This window comes from Mustela erminea, chromosome 8, assembly GCF_009829155.1.
Source record: "Mustela erminea isolate mMusErm1 chromosome 8, mMusErm1.Pri, whole genome shotgun sequence".
Classification (NCBI taxonomy): Eukaryota; Metazoa; Chordata; class Mammalia; order Carnivora; family Mustelidae; genus Mustela; species Mustela erminea.
The window spans coordinates 49,538,102-49,556,341 of NC_045621.1; the positions used below are offsets into that span (position 1 = coordinate 49,538,102).

The 18,240-nt window shown below is 40.8% G+C and overlaps 1 protein-coding gene across 1 annotated transcript in view; it reads right to left on the minus strand.

Moving 5' to 3' along the window:
* ARL5A (ADP ribosylation factor like GTPase 5A) overlaps positions 1-16,594 on the minus strand; it is a 31,459-nt gene extending 14,865 nt beyond the window's left edge. The window contains exons 1-4 of the mRNA XM_032355570.1: positions 16,239-16,594; positions 3,185-3,245; positions 2,590-2,737; positions 782-865 (exon numbers count right to left, since the gene is read on the minus strand). Of these exons, the coding sequence (XP_032211461.1) occupies positions 782-865; positions 2,590-2,737; positions 3,185-3,245; positions 16,239-16,284 (339 nt within the window). The 5' untranslated portion in view covers positions 16,285-16,594. The remainder of the gene's footprint in view (positions 1-781; positions 866-2,589; positions 2,738-3,184; positions 3,246-16,238) is intronic.
* Between the last annotated feature and the right edge of the window lie 1,646 nt (positions 16,595-18,240).

Genomic DNA, 18,240 nt, shown 5'->3' on the forward strand with positions numbered 1-18,240 from the left:
GGTTTAAACCTTAATCCAGGAAAGAAGAAATAAAATTCTACAACTGATTCCACAGTTTTTCCGTTGTTTCCAGATACACTTCCAGTTTGGCAAGCGTCAAAATTATAAAGCAGGAATGGCAAGCAGGTAAGTAACTCTTTTTTTTTTTTTTTTAAAGATTCTATTTATTTATTTGATGGACAGAGATCACAAGTAGGCAGAGAGGCAGGCAGAGAGAGAGGAGGAAGCAGGTTCCCCACTGAGCAGAGAGCCCAATGCGGGGCTCGATCCCAAGATCCTGAGATCATGACCTGAGCTGAAAGCAGAGGCTTAACCTCTGAGCCACCCAGGCGCCCCTGTAAGTAACTCTTGAAAAATTTGAAGTAGGGGTGCCTGGCTGGCTGAGTTGGTAGAACATGTGATTGTTAATCTTGGGGTCATGAATTTAAGCCCCATGTTGGGCAGAGTACTTTAAAGATATTGTTTCAAAATTAAAGTTTATTTAAAAAATAAACAAAAATTGGAGTAGTACTGTCATGACAAAGTAGAAAGAACAAATGTGACAGAAATACTACACACAGGAGCACAACTGGCTGTGCTCAGTCGGAAGAATGTGCAACTTTTGATCTTGCGGCTGTGAGTTCAAGCTCCACACGGGGTGTAGAGGTTACTTAAATAAATAATTTTGGAAGGACGGAAGGAAGGGAGGGAGGGAGGGAGGGAGAGAAGAAAAGAGAAAAAAGGAAAGAAAGAAGCACTCTCCTCCCAACACAACACACATGTAAGTCGGAATCCTACTTACCTCATGGGCTAACATTTTATAGAGTTCTTCTCTAGTTACAGAAATCCTTTCTCTGTCGGTACTGTCCACAACAACTATTACAAACTAAAATAATCATAAAAAAATTAGTGATTACATAATTTAATATTTATAAAATTTGTAAAGTACTTATTTGATTTACAGACCATAAATATCAAGCAATTAGAATCTTATGGTATGTATTACTGGAAAACCAGAGATACCTACTATACACTGTGAAGCCTAAAGGTTTGATTCATTTCTAATTCAAATATTATTTGCTAATTTTTAAGAGAAAATAAGAGAAAAGAGAATACGATGGTAACACTCTATTAGGGTATTGTTAAGAGTCTAACAAATATCTAACACGTTTGCTTTCTAAATTAATATCCTGAATGGTAATGAGCCTACATCCATCTAGGTGCACCCAAGTCAATATGAAAAAAATACATTATGATGCTAAATTTTAAATATTTCTACAGGTATTTATCAATATCAATTTGAAATGCTAAAAAAGGGCATGACAGTTACATCAATTTTTAAAAATCAACAAACTGGAAAGAATAAACCAGTATCTAAAATCCTGCTCTCTTCTTTATGTAAATGGCACCTGCTGACTGCAAGCACAACTCTTTCCTGAACTGATGATAGGAACGCTGTCAGAATGAGACTCCTAATGGAGCTGGGCAGGACTGAGCCACACTGCACCTCTTCCTCCCCTCCACGAGCACCGAAAACCACAAGGGAAAAGGGAGCAGAAACAGTCACTTTATGTTGGCACAAGTGATGTCATCAAGTTAACTCTGACTGCTTAAAATTAACATGCACTATTTATTTTTCAGAGCTAGCTCTTCTTTTCCAGATAAACCACTGTTAATTTTCAGGGTCTTTTCTACTCTTCAGATTTCATTAATGATACGGCAGATGAGAACAGTTACCTTCCCTCTATTCTCACTTGATACTTACTGATATGTGGCTTAATAGAAAACCAGTTCTATTCCAAGGCATTTTAATAAAACTTAATTTTTAAGATGTTGTCCTAAGTTTGATACCTGCAGCATTACACACAGAAGTACTAACCACATGTATCTTTCCTTTTCCAAAAAAACATGATCAAAGGCTTAGTGAAGTTTTAAGGGATCAACTCATTAAAGACACTTAATAAGTCTTAATGACATAATATTCATCTTAATATACATTTGGAGTTTTATAACCTTATAATCTACGCTATAAAAACGACTATCAGAGCCTTTCAATTTGTAAGATCGATTTAGTAAAGCTCTCAAATGTCACAGATCTGAAATTTCCTCTTGGGAAATAACATGTAAACAAAAACATATGATTATGTCTAAACCGCTTTATAACCAAAAAGAAAAAGAATTCTTTCATGTGCAACTGTGCTGCATTAAAGAACGTACACAGTTCCAGTTTGGCCAGGATTCAATCCTCCAGTACTCTCTCATTTAACTAGGATTTTCTCTATGCCTACAAAAATAAACAGTAAGAGAGAAGTGAAATGGTGAACTATGAGATGGTACTCATTGTAAAAACAACTATTTAAGATAAGTTGTGGGATCAATATATAATCAGACTAACCAATCACCCCCTCATTCCAATTTTCCCTACAGAAGTTCAATGGCAGTAAGTATATAATAACCCCGAAACAGGGAATCAAAGATTCCACTATGTTTAAATTCAACTTTTATTACCATACTAGGATATTTCAAAAAGATTAACCTAAGAGTTCACACCTAGATGTCGTTTCCCAAGCATTCCACTCCTAGAAGCTTTAGTACATTAAGAAACATTACCTCTGTGTTAGTATAGTACGTGTTCCAAGAAGACCGAAGAGATTCTTGGCCACCAATATCCCACATTAGAAAACGTGTATTATTAATCACTATTTCTTCTACGTTACTTCCTATTGTGGGTGATGTATGTACAACTTCATTCATAGAACTGAGGGGAAAAAAAGTTCAAATATATTACAATTAGCAAAAAGGCAAGAATGTTTGAGCCTTTTTCAATCAGGGGCTAAATGAGCATGAATTTTTCTTTTTTATATCCAAATAGCCCTTTTCTGCTAACTCGTGAGTTAAGGGTTTAAAGAGAGATGGAACCAGGTAGTGAACTATCTTCAATACTCTAGATTCATTCCCAGAAACTACATGAACAGTATTTCTCTAATTTCCACAAGCAAAAAAAGTGAACATACTCTAGGTCATATAAATTCCTAGTTCTCTTGAAACAGTTGCTTAAATCTGGCTCCTGGTTTATAGCCAAACTGCATTCTTACAGAATTAATTTAGGTTCCACATAACTTTTTTATTGCTTTTGTTAATCAAGTTATCACCCAGGCAGAAAAAATAACAATAAAATAAAAATTTCAAAGTAGTGAATACTTACAATTGGTAAAGGATGGTAGTTTTCCCTGCATTATCCAGCCCAACAATGATAACTTTGTGCTCTGAAATAAAGAAAACACCAGCCATTTATTAATTAAAAGCTTAAAACTTTTAAACTTCCCATTTTATCCGTTCTTTCCAGTTACGTTCTAGTTCAGTGCATGACACTTTTTACCTTTCTGGAACTCGAAAGAATATCCTAGCAAGACCAGCAGAAGTTTGCCATTAATTTCACTGTCCTACGCTCTCATTCTACACAGAGAACTCTCACTTCTCTAGGAAGCCAGAAACACTATATTCTTTCTAGTATATGGAAGTCTACTCTCACTAAAGTATCCCAAATGTAATCACAATTTACAAATGACTGAAAGTGTAAATGTTTTACACTAGACTACACCATTTAAGTTCTAACTATGAAATTTAGGCATCAACTCATATATGTATATATGTGAGGTGGGATAAATGAGAAAGAAAAAAAAAAAGTCAGCCTTTAAATCTGGGAGCAGAAGGTCAGGTCCCATCATAGGTGATCAAAAACTATCTGCGTACATTTAATATAGCTGTTCTAACATAACAACCAAATCTAAGGATGTAGGGTTATGGTGGCAGTGACTATCCTCCTCCTTGGCCTCTTTGGCACCACTTTCTCTAAATTCTCTCCCTCCATCTCTTGGAATTTTTTTTTTCCCTCACTGCCTCCTTTTCCTTGGATCTTTCTTCAAAAACATTTGTGGGGCGCCTGGGTGGCTCAGTGGGTTAAAGCCTCTGCCTTCAGCTCAGGTCATGATCCCAGGGTCCTGGGTTTGAGCCCCATATCAGGCTCTCTCCTCAGCAAGGAACCTGCTTCCTGCTTCCCCCAACCCCACCTGCCTCTCTGCCTACTTGTGATCTCTGTCAAATAAAAAAATAAAATCTTAAAAAAAAAAAAAAAAGTTTGTTTCCCAGAGCTGTCTCCTTGCATTCTCTTCACATTTTAGCAAGGCATTCTCAGGACCCATCTATTTCCACTCTATCTAAACACTATTCTAAAGATAGCACTGTGTGGAAGAAGTTCATTTCCAAAGATGGCCTCTGGATATTCATGCCCCCGGTACAGTGTTCCCTCACTCCTGACCCACTGTCAATGTGAGGGGTCCTGTGACTCACTTTTAACCAACAGAATGTAACAGATGTGATGCTGTGTGACTTCCAAGTCTACATCATTACAAACCTTGCAGCTACAGCCTGGCTCTCTTGGACAACTTCCTCTGGAGTAAACCAGATACCATGTAACAAGTCCTACTATCCCCAAACCACTATATAGATGAGAAAGCCTACTAACTGTGTGGCCTGACCTTGTGGGAAGAGATCACCCCATGGTTGCCCCTAGCTGTTCCAGCTGTTTCAGCCTTTCCAGATGAGATGCCACACACACAAAGAAACCATCTTGGATATGCAGCCAGGTCAAGCTATAGATGACTCTAGTTCCAGCTGCCAACTGCAACCAAATGAGAATTCCAAACTAGAACTTCCTAGCTGAGCTCAATTAAATAATAGAACCATATGAGATAATTAAAAATTGCTTTAAGTCACAACACTTAGGAGTGGTTTGTTACATAGCAGTGGTTAGCACAGCACTATGGAAAAATATCTGTAATTACGTAACCTTGGGAAACTTACTTCTCTAAGCCCAAGTTTCCTCAGTATAAAACAGGGACAACAATACCTATCTTTCTGTGTTGTATAATGATCAAGATAGCATATGTGCAGTGTCAACCACTAAGAAAGACGGTTCCTAATCCATGTTTCCAAAACTCTCCCCAACTCCAGCCTACCTAGTGGACAGACATGGTGCCACTCAACATATCCAAAACCCAACATTCAAATCTTTTTCTAATTCTATCATACCTAATTCATTTAATGGCATAACCACAAATTCAGCTGCCCATGGAGTTTATCCAGTCTTTCCCTCAACCCCAACATCTAATCTGTCACCAAGTTCTATATATTCCCCCTCAAAAACATATCTTTAACCTTCTGACTGTGCTAGCCGTAGTCCTCATTTCTTACTATAAAACCTTCCCTAGGGGCTCCTGGGTGGCTCAGTGGGTTAAGCCTCTGCCTTCGGCTCAGGTCATGATCCCGGGGTCCCGGGATCGAGCCCCGAATCAGGAGCCTGCTTCCTCCTCTCTGCCTACTTCTGATGTCTGTCAAATAAATAAATAAAATCTTTAAAACAAAAAACAAAAAACACCTTCCCTAGATGGACTGTCTCCAATCCACCTTTCAACTGTTGCTATTTGTTCTATGCTACAAAGCTGGTTAACACAACTTTAGTTAAATGATTGATCTGTGGGGGACGTGTGGGTGGTTCAGTAAATTCAAGTGTCTGGCTCTTGATTTCAGCTCAGGTCATGATCTCAGGGTCATGAGATGGAGCCCCCCTGTGGAGCCTGTCTCGTGCTTAAGATTCTCTCTCTCCCTCTGCCACATCCCCCAAATTGCAAACGCCCTCTCTTCTTCTAATAAAAGCTAAATGACAGTTCTCCATTCTGACAGGAAGACAAGGCACAGGTTCTCAGCCTAGTAAATATAAGACAGTCATAAATGAGCAGGCTTCAGCTTTATCTCTCACCACTTCTCACCACTACCAGCAGGTATCTAAAGCTGAAATTCAAGCCATTCTCCCCACATAAGCCACACATCTTCTTCACAGCAAACATTTTTCTACCTCTACTCAGTTTTTCCCTGAGCTGGAATTACCTTTTCTACTTTTCCTTCTAGGGAATTCCAGTAATCTTTTAAATTTAGTTTTCCCCAAAAAAGCACTTTCTCATGCTTTTCCACAATACCTCTAACATAGCACTTGTCATAATTATTCACACATACACTAATCTTCAAAGCTTAATGAAGCAGCCTTCAAGAGTATAGATCCCATGCTAATCATCTTTCTAATCCAGTAACTACAACTTTTCCTGATACAAGGTACTCAATAAATGTTGAATTCATTCATGTTCATCCTATAAAATAATGAGGATTATAAATATAAATAATAAGTAAGTTGAGGATTATAACATGCCACAGTAAGGATATCATTAGGAAAAGCCTTTTTAATCAGATGGTAGAGGTTTTCCAAACAGTTGTCACTTACCACGGAGGGGAATTCCTCCCATTATACAAAAATAGGAAGATCAAGTAAATAGAAAATTTTAATACAGTCCATTTTATCCAATCATTCTTCTAAGAAAGGGCAAGCAGCTTACAACCAGCAGGGTTCTAAAGGACATTTCCCTCATATAAGTACTTAAAAATAATTTTAAAGATGCAGGTCCTGGGGTGCCTGGGTGGTTAAGTGGGTTAAAGCCTCTGCCTTTTGGCTCAGGTCATGGACCCAGGGTCCTGGGGTCGAGCCAACTCTCTGCTTGGCAGGGAGCCTGCTTCTCCCTCTCTCTCTGCCTGTCTCTCTGCCTACTTGTGATCTCTGTCAAATAAAATAAAATCTTTTTTAAAGATTTTTTAAATCTTAAAAAAAAAAAAAAATAAAGCAGCCTCACCTGACTTAAAAAAAAAATGCAAGTCCCACTATTTAATCTTTAGAGATGACTAGGGTAAAGCAACAGAGAAAATGATCAAATACAAAGACGATACTTATTTTAAATAAAGGGTTAATAACATATAGAGGGTATGCTAAGGTAAGTTCAGTTGAATAACCACCAAAAGGCCTCATCAGGTGACATTTCTCTGGTGAATTTGCCTCATGTATGGTCCTTCATCTCCCAGGTCCACAAACTCAACCCTGCTACTTGGAGGGTTAGGACTCAGAGAAGGCAATTCAGAGGTGACTAATATGTAAACAAGAACACCAAAATGAGTAACATACAATGAGACCAAATGTTTACATCTACCTAACAAGTGCAGTTTAAGAAAAAGTAATAGAGTGGCTGAATTAAAATCAGACTCCTTCGAGAACACAGAATCCCATCAAAGGCAGTCTTTTGGAGGCTACAATGAGTAGATAAACCCATCTTCACATTAGGGCCATACTTGCATCAGGGCCAGACTACTGAAATCTTTTTTTTTTTTTTTTAAAGATTTTATTTATTTATTTGACAGAGAGAGAGAGCGCGCGCACAAGTGGGAGGGGGGGCAGCAGGCGGAAGAAGAAGGTGAAGCAGGCTCCCAGCTTGATCCCAGGACCCTGCAATCATGACCTGAGCCGAAGGTAGACACAATGAATGAGCCACCAAGGTGCCCCAAGACTACTGATTTTTTAAGCAAGGCATCTTTCCACCTGGAAAATTTTAAGATTTATTTATCTATTTTTAAGAAGGATTTACTTATTTATTTTAGATAGAGCCAACGAACAAGCACACAGGGGAGTGGGGGCAGAGGGAGAGGGAGAGAAGGAATCCTCAAGCAGAGACCCTGCTGAGCGCAGAGCCCAATCAGGATGTCACAACCCTGAGATCATGACCTGTGCTGAAATCAAAAGCCAGATGCTTAAGAGATGGAGCCACCAGGTGCCCAGTTTTCAAATGGGATGGCAGTCCTTAACTCTGTATTTTTCTATGTCCCCAAGTTAAGCATTCTTTTGATGGCCTATAGCTTTTTCAGGTCTATTAATATGAGCACTATGAACATTTTAATCAAGCAGAATTCACATCATGCTTTACCCTAAACTTTGACTTGGATAAAAGCTTTTAGCTTCCTACTTGAATACAAATTTTTAGTAATATCATTTTCAGGGGCACTCAGCGGGGAGTCAGTTTGAGATTTTCTCCCTCTGCCCCTCACCATGGCTCTCTCTCAAGTTAAGTAAATCTTTAAAAAATATATCATTCTCGGGGCACCTGGGTGGTTCAGTGGGTTAAAGCCTCTGCCTTCAGCTCAGGTCATGATCTCAGGGTCCTGGAATCGAGCCCCGCATCGGGCTCTCTGCTCAGCGGGGAGCCTGCTTCTCTCTCTCTCTGCCTGCCTCTCTGCATACTTGTGATCTCTGTCTGTCAAATAAAATCTTTAAAAAATATATATATCATTCTCAAAATGTCAGCTATTTTTAGTTTCAGGAATACCTTTTGTAACCCCCTTTGTATTGGCTACAGGACTAAATTCGGACAGACTTGCCAATACTCAGGAAGAAAATACAATTACTCTGACCAATGTGAGAAATTCCATTCTAGGGATGTCTGGGTGGCTCAGTCAGTTAAGCAACTGTCTTTGGCTCAGGTCATGATCCTAGGGTCCTGGGATGGAGTCCCGCTTCTCCCTCTCTCTGCCTGCCACTCCCCCTGCTTGTGCTTGCGCTCACTCTCTCTGACAAATAAATAAATAAACAAAATTAAAAAAAAAAAATTCTAAAAAGTACAAAATAGGAGCAAAAACAAACAATACAAATATAGGCAAGAATCTATGATAAAAAACTATAAAGAGTGACTAAAAAATGTGTGTGTACAAATAACACATATAGAGACCCCAAATACAAAAAAGCACACTGTCTCTTACAAAGTCCTTAATCACTTAGAGAGGTTAAACTGTTATTCTAACTATGCTACCATTTTTCAAAATATTTTGCTACTCTTCTTTTGGAACTGCTTTCAGAGCCTGAGGTACACTGTTTTGGAGCATTCCCAGTGATGGCAGAACCCTTTAATTGCTGAAGATGATTCTGATTTTTTTTTTTTTTTAAGATTTTATTTATTTGACAGAGAGAGATCACAAGTAGGCAGAGAGGCAGGCAGAGAGAGAGAGAAGGAAGCAGGCTCCCTGCTGAGCAGAGAGCCCGACGCAGGACTCGATCCCAGGACCCTGAGATCATGACCTGAGCCGAAGGCAGCGGCTTAACCCACTGAGCCACCCAGGCGCCCCAAGATGATTCTGATTTTAAAGAGAGACCGGAGCCACTTGATTTTTATTTCAGCCATCATAAAGTAAAAGCAAAAACGGAGCTATATTGCTGCTGATAAATGAGGTATGATCCCTAAATGATAAGAACAATTTAAAGATGTCTCTAAGGAAATTCTAAAAGCTGTTTCAATATGTATTTTGAGTAATAGCGGACATAACAATAGAAAAGCTCTCCGGCCTTCTAAAATGACAGCTTTTAAGGTGAAAACTTAACCTGGTTTTGTTTTTTATAGCAGTCTCCTTAGTTTAACTATCCCGGATGGGACTTACTTCCTGATTCCAAATACAGTACTTTCCTTCTACTTGTATAAGGAAGGAGTAACTAGGACCGCCCCCCCCCAAAAGAACTAGAGAAAGATCATTTATTTATTTATTTATTTGAGGAAGAGGGAGAGTGAGAGTGCACAGGTTTGAGCAAGCATGGGGAGAGGGGAGGCTTAGGGAGGGGAGAAGCAGACTCCCCACTGAGCAGGGAGCCTGAAGCAGGGCTCCAGCCCCAGGACCATAAGATCATGACCTGAGCAGAAGGCAGATGCTTAACCGACTGAGTCACCCAGGAGCCCCAGAAAGAGTCTTTATCATACCTGACCATAAGATGAATATGATAAACAAGACAAAACTGCTGTGAACACAACCACTATGCAATAACACACAGACATCGACAAACTGAGGGAAAAAAGCACATGGCAAGAAGAGGCTCATACCAGAGGATTCCATTTTCTCATTAACACAAGTTAGTCGCGGGCTGAGGACAGGATGGGATTTTTACAGCCACTGTATAAAATCAACTAGACAATCAGTAAGCTGAAATTAGGTAACATAACCCGTGATGGATAAAGATTTAAACCGCTCTAAGTCTTTCTTCAGTAGTGCCTAGAAATAAAGAAAGCACACTGGGGAGAAAAGGTATGGTGGATGGTACCAGATGAGAATGGTCGGCATGCTGGAAAACAGGAGAAAAGAGGATCAAAGACGGTGATAGGGGAAGTAATAAAGCAGGTCATACCATTCTACAAACTGGAAACCTTTCTTGTATTTCATTTTACAAATTCAATAAAATTCATTTGTCACCAAAAATGCATAAACATGCAAACATTTCACCGAACTCTAGACACTGTACAGTCCATCAAAGGAATGCAAACTAATGTACCGAACACAGAAGGTTAAAAATAGTTAAAATATTTTTAACAGAAAAGAAAGAGGGGGGGCACCTGGGTGGCTCAGTGGGTTAAGCCGCTGCCTTCGGCTCAGGTCATGATCTCAGGGTCCTGGGATCAAGTCCCACATCGGGCTCTCTGCTCCGCGGGGAGCCTGCTTCCCTCTCTCTCTCTCTGCCTGCCTCTCTGTCTACTTGTGATCTCTCTCTGTCAAATAAATAAATAAAATATTAAAAAAAAAGAAAAAAGAAAAGAAAGAGGGGAGCCTGCGTGGCTCAGTCAGTTAAGGTGTGTAATAGGCTCAAAGATAAAGGTGCCAACCTCATGTTAAGAAGCCAGTTTATGGGGCGCCTGGGTGGCTCAGTGGGTTAAGCCGTACCTTCGGCTGAGGTCATGGTCTCAGGGTCTTGGGATCGAGTCCCACATCAGGCTCTCTGCTCAGCAGGGAGCCTGCTTCCTTCCTCTCTCTCTGCCTGCCTCTATGCCTACTTGTGATCTCTGTCAAATAAATAAAATCTTAAAAAAAAAAAAAAGCCAGTTTATTATCAACAACAGGGTTAGATTTTTCCGACTTTCTAATACTGTATCAACTTCCTTTGGAAATCCTTAGGCTCCTTCGCCACCCCAGCCTATTCCTCCCATTACCATGATGGAACAGAATTCTATACAAAACCTAAATTTGCAGCCAAAAAGTCTTATAAGGCACTCCAAAACAAATACTCCACAAAACCTAAAATAGAACATACATACTAAGAGATAATGTTATTAGGGGCAAATGTAACCAAACTTTTGGCTATTCCAATTCTTTGATGCATGTGATTCATTACAGGTTTAGTGTTTAGTATTATTTTTCTTTTAGACTATCTATGCCACAGCATTCTTAAAATTATACTCAGATAAGGCCAAACAACTACCCCCTGTTACAATGCTTAGAAAGAATTCTGAATTATTTTATTTAGCCTTCAGTTTCCCAATCAATACTTTACTATTTTGTCATGAAAATGTTCCTTGTTTCTCTGTTTCATTTCTTTTTGACTCACCCAGGCAGCCCACCAGCTGCATTCACTGCCAGGTTCCAAAAGTCAATATATATATTCCTTCAACTACCAGCCAGTAAACTAAATGAAAAGATGTCACTGTCAACCTGGATGTTTTCTAACTCTGTGAATCACACCAAAGTCAAAAACCACAAATACTAAGGCAGATAAGAAATTGAGAGCCATTCTGATTCTTGATTTTCACCTCATATCCAAACTATATGAAGCCCTAATTTTGCCTTACATAGAGCAAAAAAATCCGTTCGTCATGTTCTCTATCATCTTCCCGGTCCCTAGCAGAGTCTGGAATAAAACATGTGCTTAACAGAGTAGGAAGAAATAAATCAGATCTGGAAGATACAAAGATTGGAAAGGAAATATGTGATCAAGTCATTTTGTATTAAAAATTCCATTTTCAAAATCTGAAAGTATCATCAACAAAAAAGTTTGAAAACTAACTTGCTATTTATAACAACGGCAGTGAAGTTTCAGGAAAAAACTCTTTCGCATTAAGAGGTTGCTGAATGAAAAGCAATGACATGACAAAATTAGAGATGCAATCAGGAAAGAGAAACCACACAATAATCTGAACTTGCAAAGTCCAATGTACAGAAATTAACTATTAAAGAGGATCAAAGTAATGAGGGATTGGCTAATAAAGAGTATCGGACTGACAAATACAAGGAGAATCCAGCTGAAATGGAGCTTCCCCCCACCTCCCAAGACTGAGATGCAGACCTTGTTGGGGCCTGGCTGTGGCTCACTGAATGGCGCAAGAAGTAGCTGTGGGGACTTGCCTGTAGATCTCGCTGGAAATTCTCCCTCTAGGGTGTTGGGGAAAACTTCATTGAGAGGTATTTTACTGGAGGGCCTCCTGCTGAACTCAACTGAAGTGGGTGTTAGAAATTGCTGGCAGCTGCTAACCACTACGAGTGCAGGAGCCAGCCACTAGAGAAGGTGTTCAATGCTCCTAAAGCAGGGCAGAACCTGCTGAAAGTGCACTGTACCCAGAAGAAAAACTCTTTCCTCCTGCAAAGTCCCTCCAATACCATCTACTCATAAAGCTTAATATTGCGCCAGCTGGCAACAGAAAAATACTTGAGGGATCCAGTTCCATATCCACAGAGCATGCAAGAAGGATGATTCTGGAGCTAAATTTTATTGTCATAGTCCATCCCTTCGGCTACTGACACATCTGAACTCCATACAATAAAAAACAGCAGCAGCAGAAGTGGCTTTACCAGCCCCAGGCTCCAGCAGGACAGATAGCTTCATCAACATTCATTTATAACTTACTCCCTTCCTAAGAACCAGTCAGAAGAATAATACAAGCTATCAATAAGGAAATTTCACAACTTGTTCATAGTTCACCTAAGCTTAGCTAAAGTGAATCCTTTTCATACAAAGACAGTTTTTGTTTGTTATTAAAGAATACTAACTATGGCACTAGATGACTTCGTTAAAATCCCAAGTCTATCTCTTTTAACTGCAGAGCCTTTAAACAAGTTACCTAAAGTTCGTTTCTGTAAAATGGGGAGAAATCTTTCTCATACAGTTGTTGTAAAGACTAAATGAACTAAACTCTTAGACCCTAACACTTACTAAACTAAACACTTAGACCCTAACCATGCATAAGTCAGCGATTATTTTCTTACTAAACACTAACTAAACACTTAGACCCTAACCATGCGTAAGTCAGCGATTATTTTCTACAGAGTTGAAGTTAGCTTATTTTCTGTCTCCCCACACTAGAATGAACACTCCATAAAGGTAAGGAAGATTTGCGTGTTTTGTTCCCTGCTTTATCCTCAACACCTACAAAAATTCCTGGCACAGACAGGTGCTCAAAAATATTTAATAAACCACGGATCATAAGCCCTTCTATATTAAGACACGAGTGGTGGGGTGCCTGGGTGGCTCAGTTGGTTAAGCATCTGCCTTCTGCTCAGGTCGTGATCTCAGGGTCTTGGGACAGAACCTCACATCTGGCCCTCTGCTCAGTGGGGAGCCTGCTTCTCCCTCTTCCTCTGCCCATCGCTCTGCCTACTTGTGCTCGCTATCAGATAAATAAAATCTTTAAAATAAATAATTTATTTATAAATAAAAAATTATTTATAAGTAAATAAAAATTATTTATAAATCAATCAATAAATAAAAGATACAACTGGCAACTCTTCAAAGCCCTACTGTAATAAAGACTTAGAGTTTAGTAACCAAGAAACAACGGGGGGGGGGGGATCGAAGAAAAAAATTATACCAATCTATTTTTTTTTTTCGGGGAGGGGGCCGAAGGAGAGAGAATCTTAGGCAGGCTCCATGTCCAGCACAGAGCTGGAGCAGAGCCCTATACTGGGCTCTATCTCACAACCCTGAGATCATGACCTGAGCTGAAATCAAGAGTCAGACACTTAACCAACCCAACCACCCAGGTGCCCCACCAATCTCTTCTAAAGAAGAGACCAATTATCTGCAACAGGTTTATTCAGTGTTTTAATTTGGCATTTACCAGGCATGTGGCCCAGAAAAAAAATCATTAGAACCTCACTTTCCTCTTTTGAGGGGAAAAAAATAGCTACTAAGAACACTGAAACATTTTTTTTTTCTTTAAATAATGCATATAACAGCATCTAGGACAAAGTTTATAATCTACTGAATTCAAACATTACCTAGAGGTGACCTCTGGTTTTTCAAGATTGAGCAGTATGCAATTAGCTTTCACTGTGCACTTGACCAAGCTACACTAAACCTAAAATTATTCTAAAGGTGTTTCAGAAAAAAGAGATATGGTATGGTTTAAGTTTCATCAGTATGGCCAATTCTGCAATCCCCTAAATTCTTCCTTCCAAGAGTTTATATGTGAAAAGGACATAGGATTGTGTTATGTATCTTCCAAAGGTAAAATAAAGCATCCAAGATACATCTTACATATATAAAATATATGAGATATATATAAAATATGACATATATAAAATATATGAGATTTCCAAGTTAAAAGAAACAAAAAGACCACCAAGTATCTGACATTAGATTTAATAGTGAATATTTTGAAAAGTGACCCTACTGATGACAACCACATCATTTAGAATCGTTTATTCACATTTTCACAATATTTTGACATCTAAATTTCTAAAACTTAACTCCATTAGTTCCTCTATTTATTTCCCAACACTGATATAAGTTTCCAGTCAAAAATAACCACAAAATACAGGCAACAAGACACTGTTATTAGCAATTTTTAGTAGTAACGATGCAATAACATCCTCATTATTTACCTACCTACATGGAGCTTTTGGCAAAGCTCTAATTCCTTCTTAGGTTACAAACACAAATAATTTTATCACTGACTTGAAACAGAAAGTGGAGATAGCTCATTCTTCTTGCAGGACTAGAGTTCAATTGACAAGCAATATAAATTTCATAAATTTGATAGCCTGAAATACTAGCTTAGCTAAAAATAATACAAAGATTATGGAGCTTAAAACTAGAATAGATCCTATCTACTATTCATACCGCCAATTTCACAGCCATGTTAGGTTTTCATTCTTGAGACCTAGAGATTACCTTTTCAAGACTGTAGGCTCCACAGTCCCCCAGTCAAGATCCCTGGCGTTCTACATTGAGAACATCTAGACCCAAATAAATGACTGGGGTTCACTTCCCCTCTTCCAACAAAAAAAGCTAACCAGAGACAGTGCAATTTAAAACTGGTTTTCTCTAGGAAAAATCCCCATATCAGAAAAATCATTTGAAATACTGCTCTTCCACGGAGTATCATGTGATCTACACTATTTTTTTTTTTTTTAAATCATACACAAGTTTAGTTCTGCTCCTCTCCCATCACCTTATAGGAGCAGCTAGATCATGAAGGAGAAGCGGGCATATCTTGTACATAACAGATGCCACCACTCATTTAAGTCTTCATTGGAAAACTTTGGGATCTGACACCAGTACCTGCTTACCTGAGAGAAAAGCAAACTTAAGTTACTCACAGCAAAAATGATAAATCACCCAACTTGACTAAAAAAGAAACAAATGGACATGACTAACTCTATTGTATCTCAATGACTACGGAATCTTCTGTTAAAGTTCTATCCTCTTTCCTCAGTTCTAGACACTCATTTTGTAACAAATAACCTGATAGGCATTTTGAGGCAGTGTTTGAGTTCTGATGAACTTGAGCATCCCTATGTAATATAGGTGACTTGCTAGTTATCTATATTAACAAATATTTCAGATGGCAAGTTTCCAAATGGTTCCGGTTTAACACTTGAACATTTTTAATCCAGCCCCCCCCAAACTGCCTCTACTTAAATAATCAACACAAATATAATCTTAGGGTTAACCTTACACACAAATATAAACATGGAAAAAGGAGAGCGGTCCATCACCCACCAGGATGCATTAGTCTCCCCAAAGCGGGGTGGCGGGGGGGAGAAGGGGGAATGGAGGTGAAGGGAGGGATCATAAAACTGAGGTGTATTCGACAAGAGCGATTCCTCATGGTTTCCGCATTCTGCAACCCTCCGTCGCTCAGTGTTGCGGCTCGGGCCATAACCTATAACCTTCACCCGAGAGCCAGCATTTCTCCGTGGTTTCCAAACCCAACTGCTGGAGGAAAAAGAGCTACAGGACAGGACAGGCCGTTCCCCTCAGGGACGTCCGACATGGGGCAAGAAACCCTTTCGACTCCAATCGAAATCGGAGCAATGGGTGCATTTGCAGAATGGCTTTTTCAAGAAGAGCCCTTAAGATAAAACCAAACCAAACCAAACCAAAACCATTCCCGAACTCGGGAGTGGGAACTGAACAGACCCAGGGCCCGCATCCACGCTGCCCCGACCGTCCGCGGACCCCGGGCGCGACCGCACCGCCCACAATCCGGAAGTATTCGGAGACCCTCCCGCCCCCGGCAAACCCACCGCGCCAGCCAGGGCTGACCCTCTTCCCCACCCGTACGCCCTCGGCCCGCGCCTCTCACCCTGGTGATTGAAGAGTCTCCATATCCTGGTGAAGAGAATTCCCATTCTTGGGCAGCGGACCCCCCTCCAGCCACCCGGGCCGCCTGGCCTCCCCCGGCTCAGGCTGAAGGGGAGGCAGCAGACGCGCCAGAGCCTCCGCCTCTGCTACTGCTGCTGCTCCCGCGCTGGCCGCCAGTTCGCTTCCTGGGAACCAGAGGGAGGCCGAAGCCCAGGCCGCCCTGCCGCGTGCGAGGCCCCGCCGCTGCCGCCGCGGCACTCGCCTGGCTCGCGGACATCGCCGCCGCGTTGTCTGCGACGAGCCTCGCGGGCCACCGTCCTCCCCCAGCTCCTCTCGGGCGGCTGCGGCGGCGGCGACCACGCGGGCGGGGGAGGAGAGAGGCGAGACGGCTGGGACGCGAGGGCGCAGGCGCGCGGCCAGAGGGGCGGAGCCTGGGGAACGGCGCCCGCCTAGGTCTCCTGTATTTGTGTAACGAGGCGACCTGTAGGCTGCGGGAGTGAGCGCGGGGATCGAGGTAGTTCGGCCTGCGGTTATGACAGATCCCTCTTGCTTGCTTGTTTTAACGTCCTCGCCAGCTTTCTGTTTTCCCCGGCATTTCCTCGACAGAGCCATAATGTGCCCAATGCCCATCCACGGTCTTTCTTACGCACCACACCAGAAGTTCCACTTCTTGCCCTGCAAGGGGTGGGGTTCTATGAGGGAAGCTTCGCGGGGCTCAAACTGCCTGAGGCTGACCTCAGCTGAAGCCAGTGGCGTTATCTACACTACCACTTAGAGCAGTGGCCTGACGGAAGCCTCTCTACCTCAGGGTTCTTCCCTTTCCCATCGCCCTCCACTTTCAAGTCCGTCTTGCCCCTAATCACGGTTTTGATCAAGTCCGCCTATATTAAAAAATACTAAAACTGTTTGAGCAGAAGAGTCCAAATACCTTAGAAAATCTTTTTTCTCCAGAATACGGCCCCAACTAGCCTTTCCAGCTGCAATTTCCATTATTCCAAACTGGTTAAACACCTGGTCAAAGACTCTCTTTGCCCTTCCAGTCTTCTTGCCTGTACACCTAGAATCGCTATGTCCCATGCTAGGCAAGTGTTAGGTTCCGTGATACCAGAGTTCTACTTCCACGTGGTGCTTCTATTTTCGCAAATGGAGAAGCAGTGGGTTTGTCTCTAAGGTCTCCCTTTGATTCTAGGTCATCCGATGACAAGGTCATCTGATAATCTGATAATTAGTCTCTAGTCTTGTTAAAGGCAAAAGGTGCGGGGGGGGGGGGGGAGACTCAGGTGTTTACTTCACTTTCACAAAGAAATCTGAACAGCTCCATCCCTTCTATTCTCCTAAATCTTGGTAAAAAAGAGAAAGAAGTGGAGAAGCTGTAAAAGGCATTTTGGATTGTTCTGACACTCTGACCTCAAAAGCTGACATCTTTTCACCCCACATCTACTAGTCATAAAATATCTCGATATACAAGAAAATACGAGTAAGGCCCTGAGAGTCGACAGTTCTTAACTGAGCTAGAAAATTTGTACCTGTAAAGCAAAGGGCAATATTGAGGACTAAAAACGTGTTTCTTTTTGAACAACTGTGCAAGAAAAAGTCCTTTGATTTTGGGGGGGCTTACAGTTGAAAAGCCAGAGTTAGAGGGGTCATATAAAGGGAAGGAAAATTACTATATTAATCTATTTTATGTTATGTTTATATTTACATAATAAAGTACTCTCTAGGCTTTTAGAAGAGCAAAGGTATTGTTTGCATAACTAATTTACATAAACTCTTTAATATTTCCATTCCTGTACACTGCAGGTGGTGATTTTAGCAGCTCTAAGACATTTTGCAAACTCCCCACATATCTCTGTCCACTTATTAAATGGTTGTCATATCCATATTAACTTGCAAAGTTAGGGCTTGGTCTCCCAGATTATTTTCTAAGTGTCTCAAAAAAAGGTAAAAGAATAAAAGGGGAATTTGCCTAATGCAATATTTTCCAAGTATAGAATCTATGTATG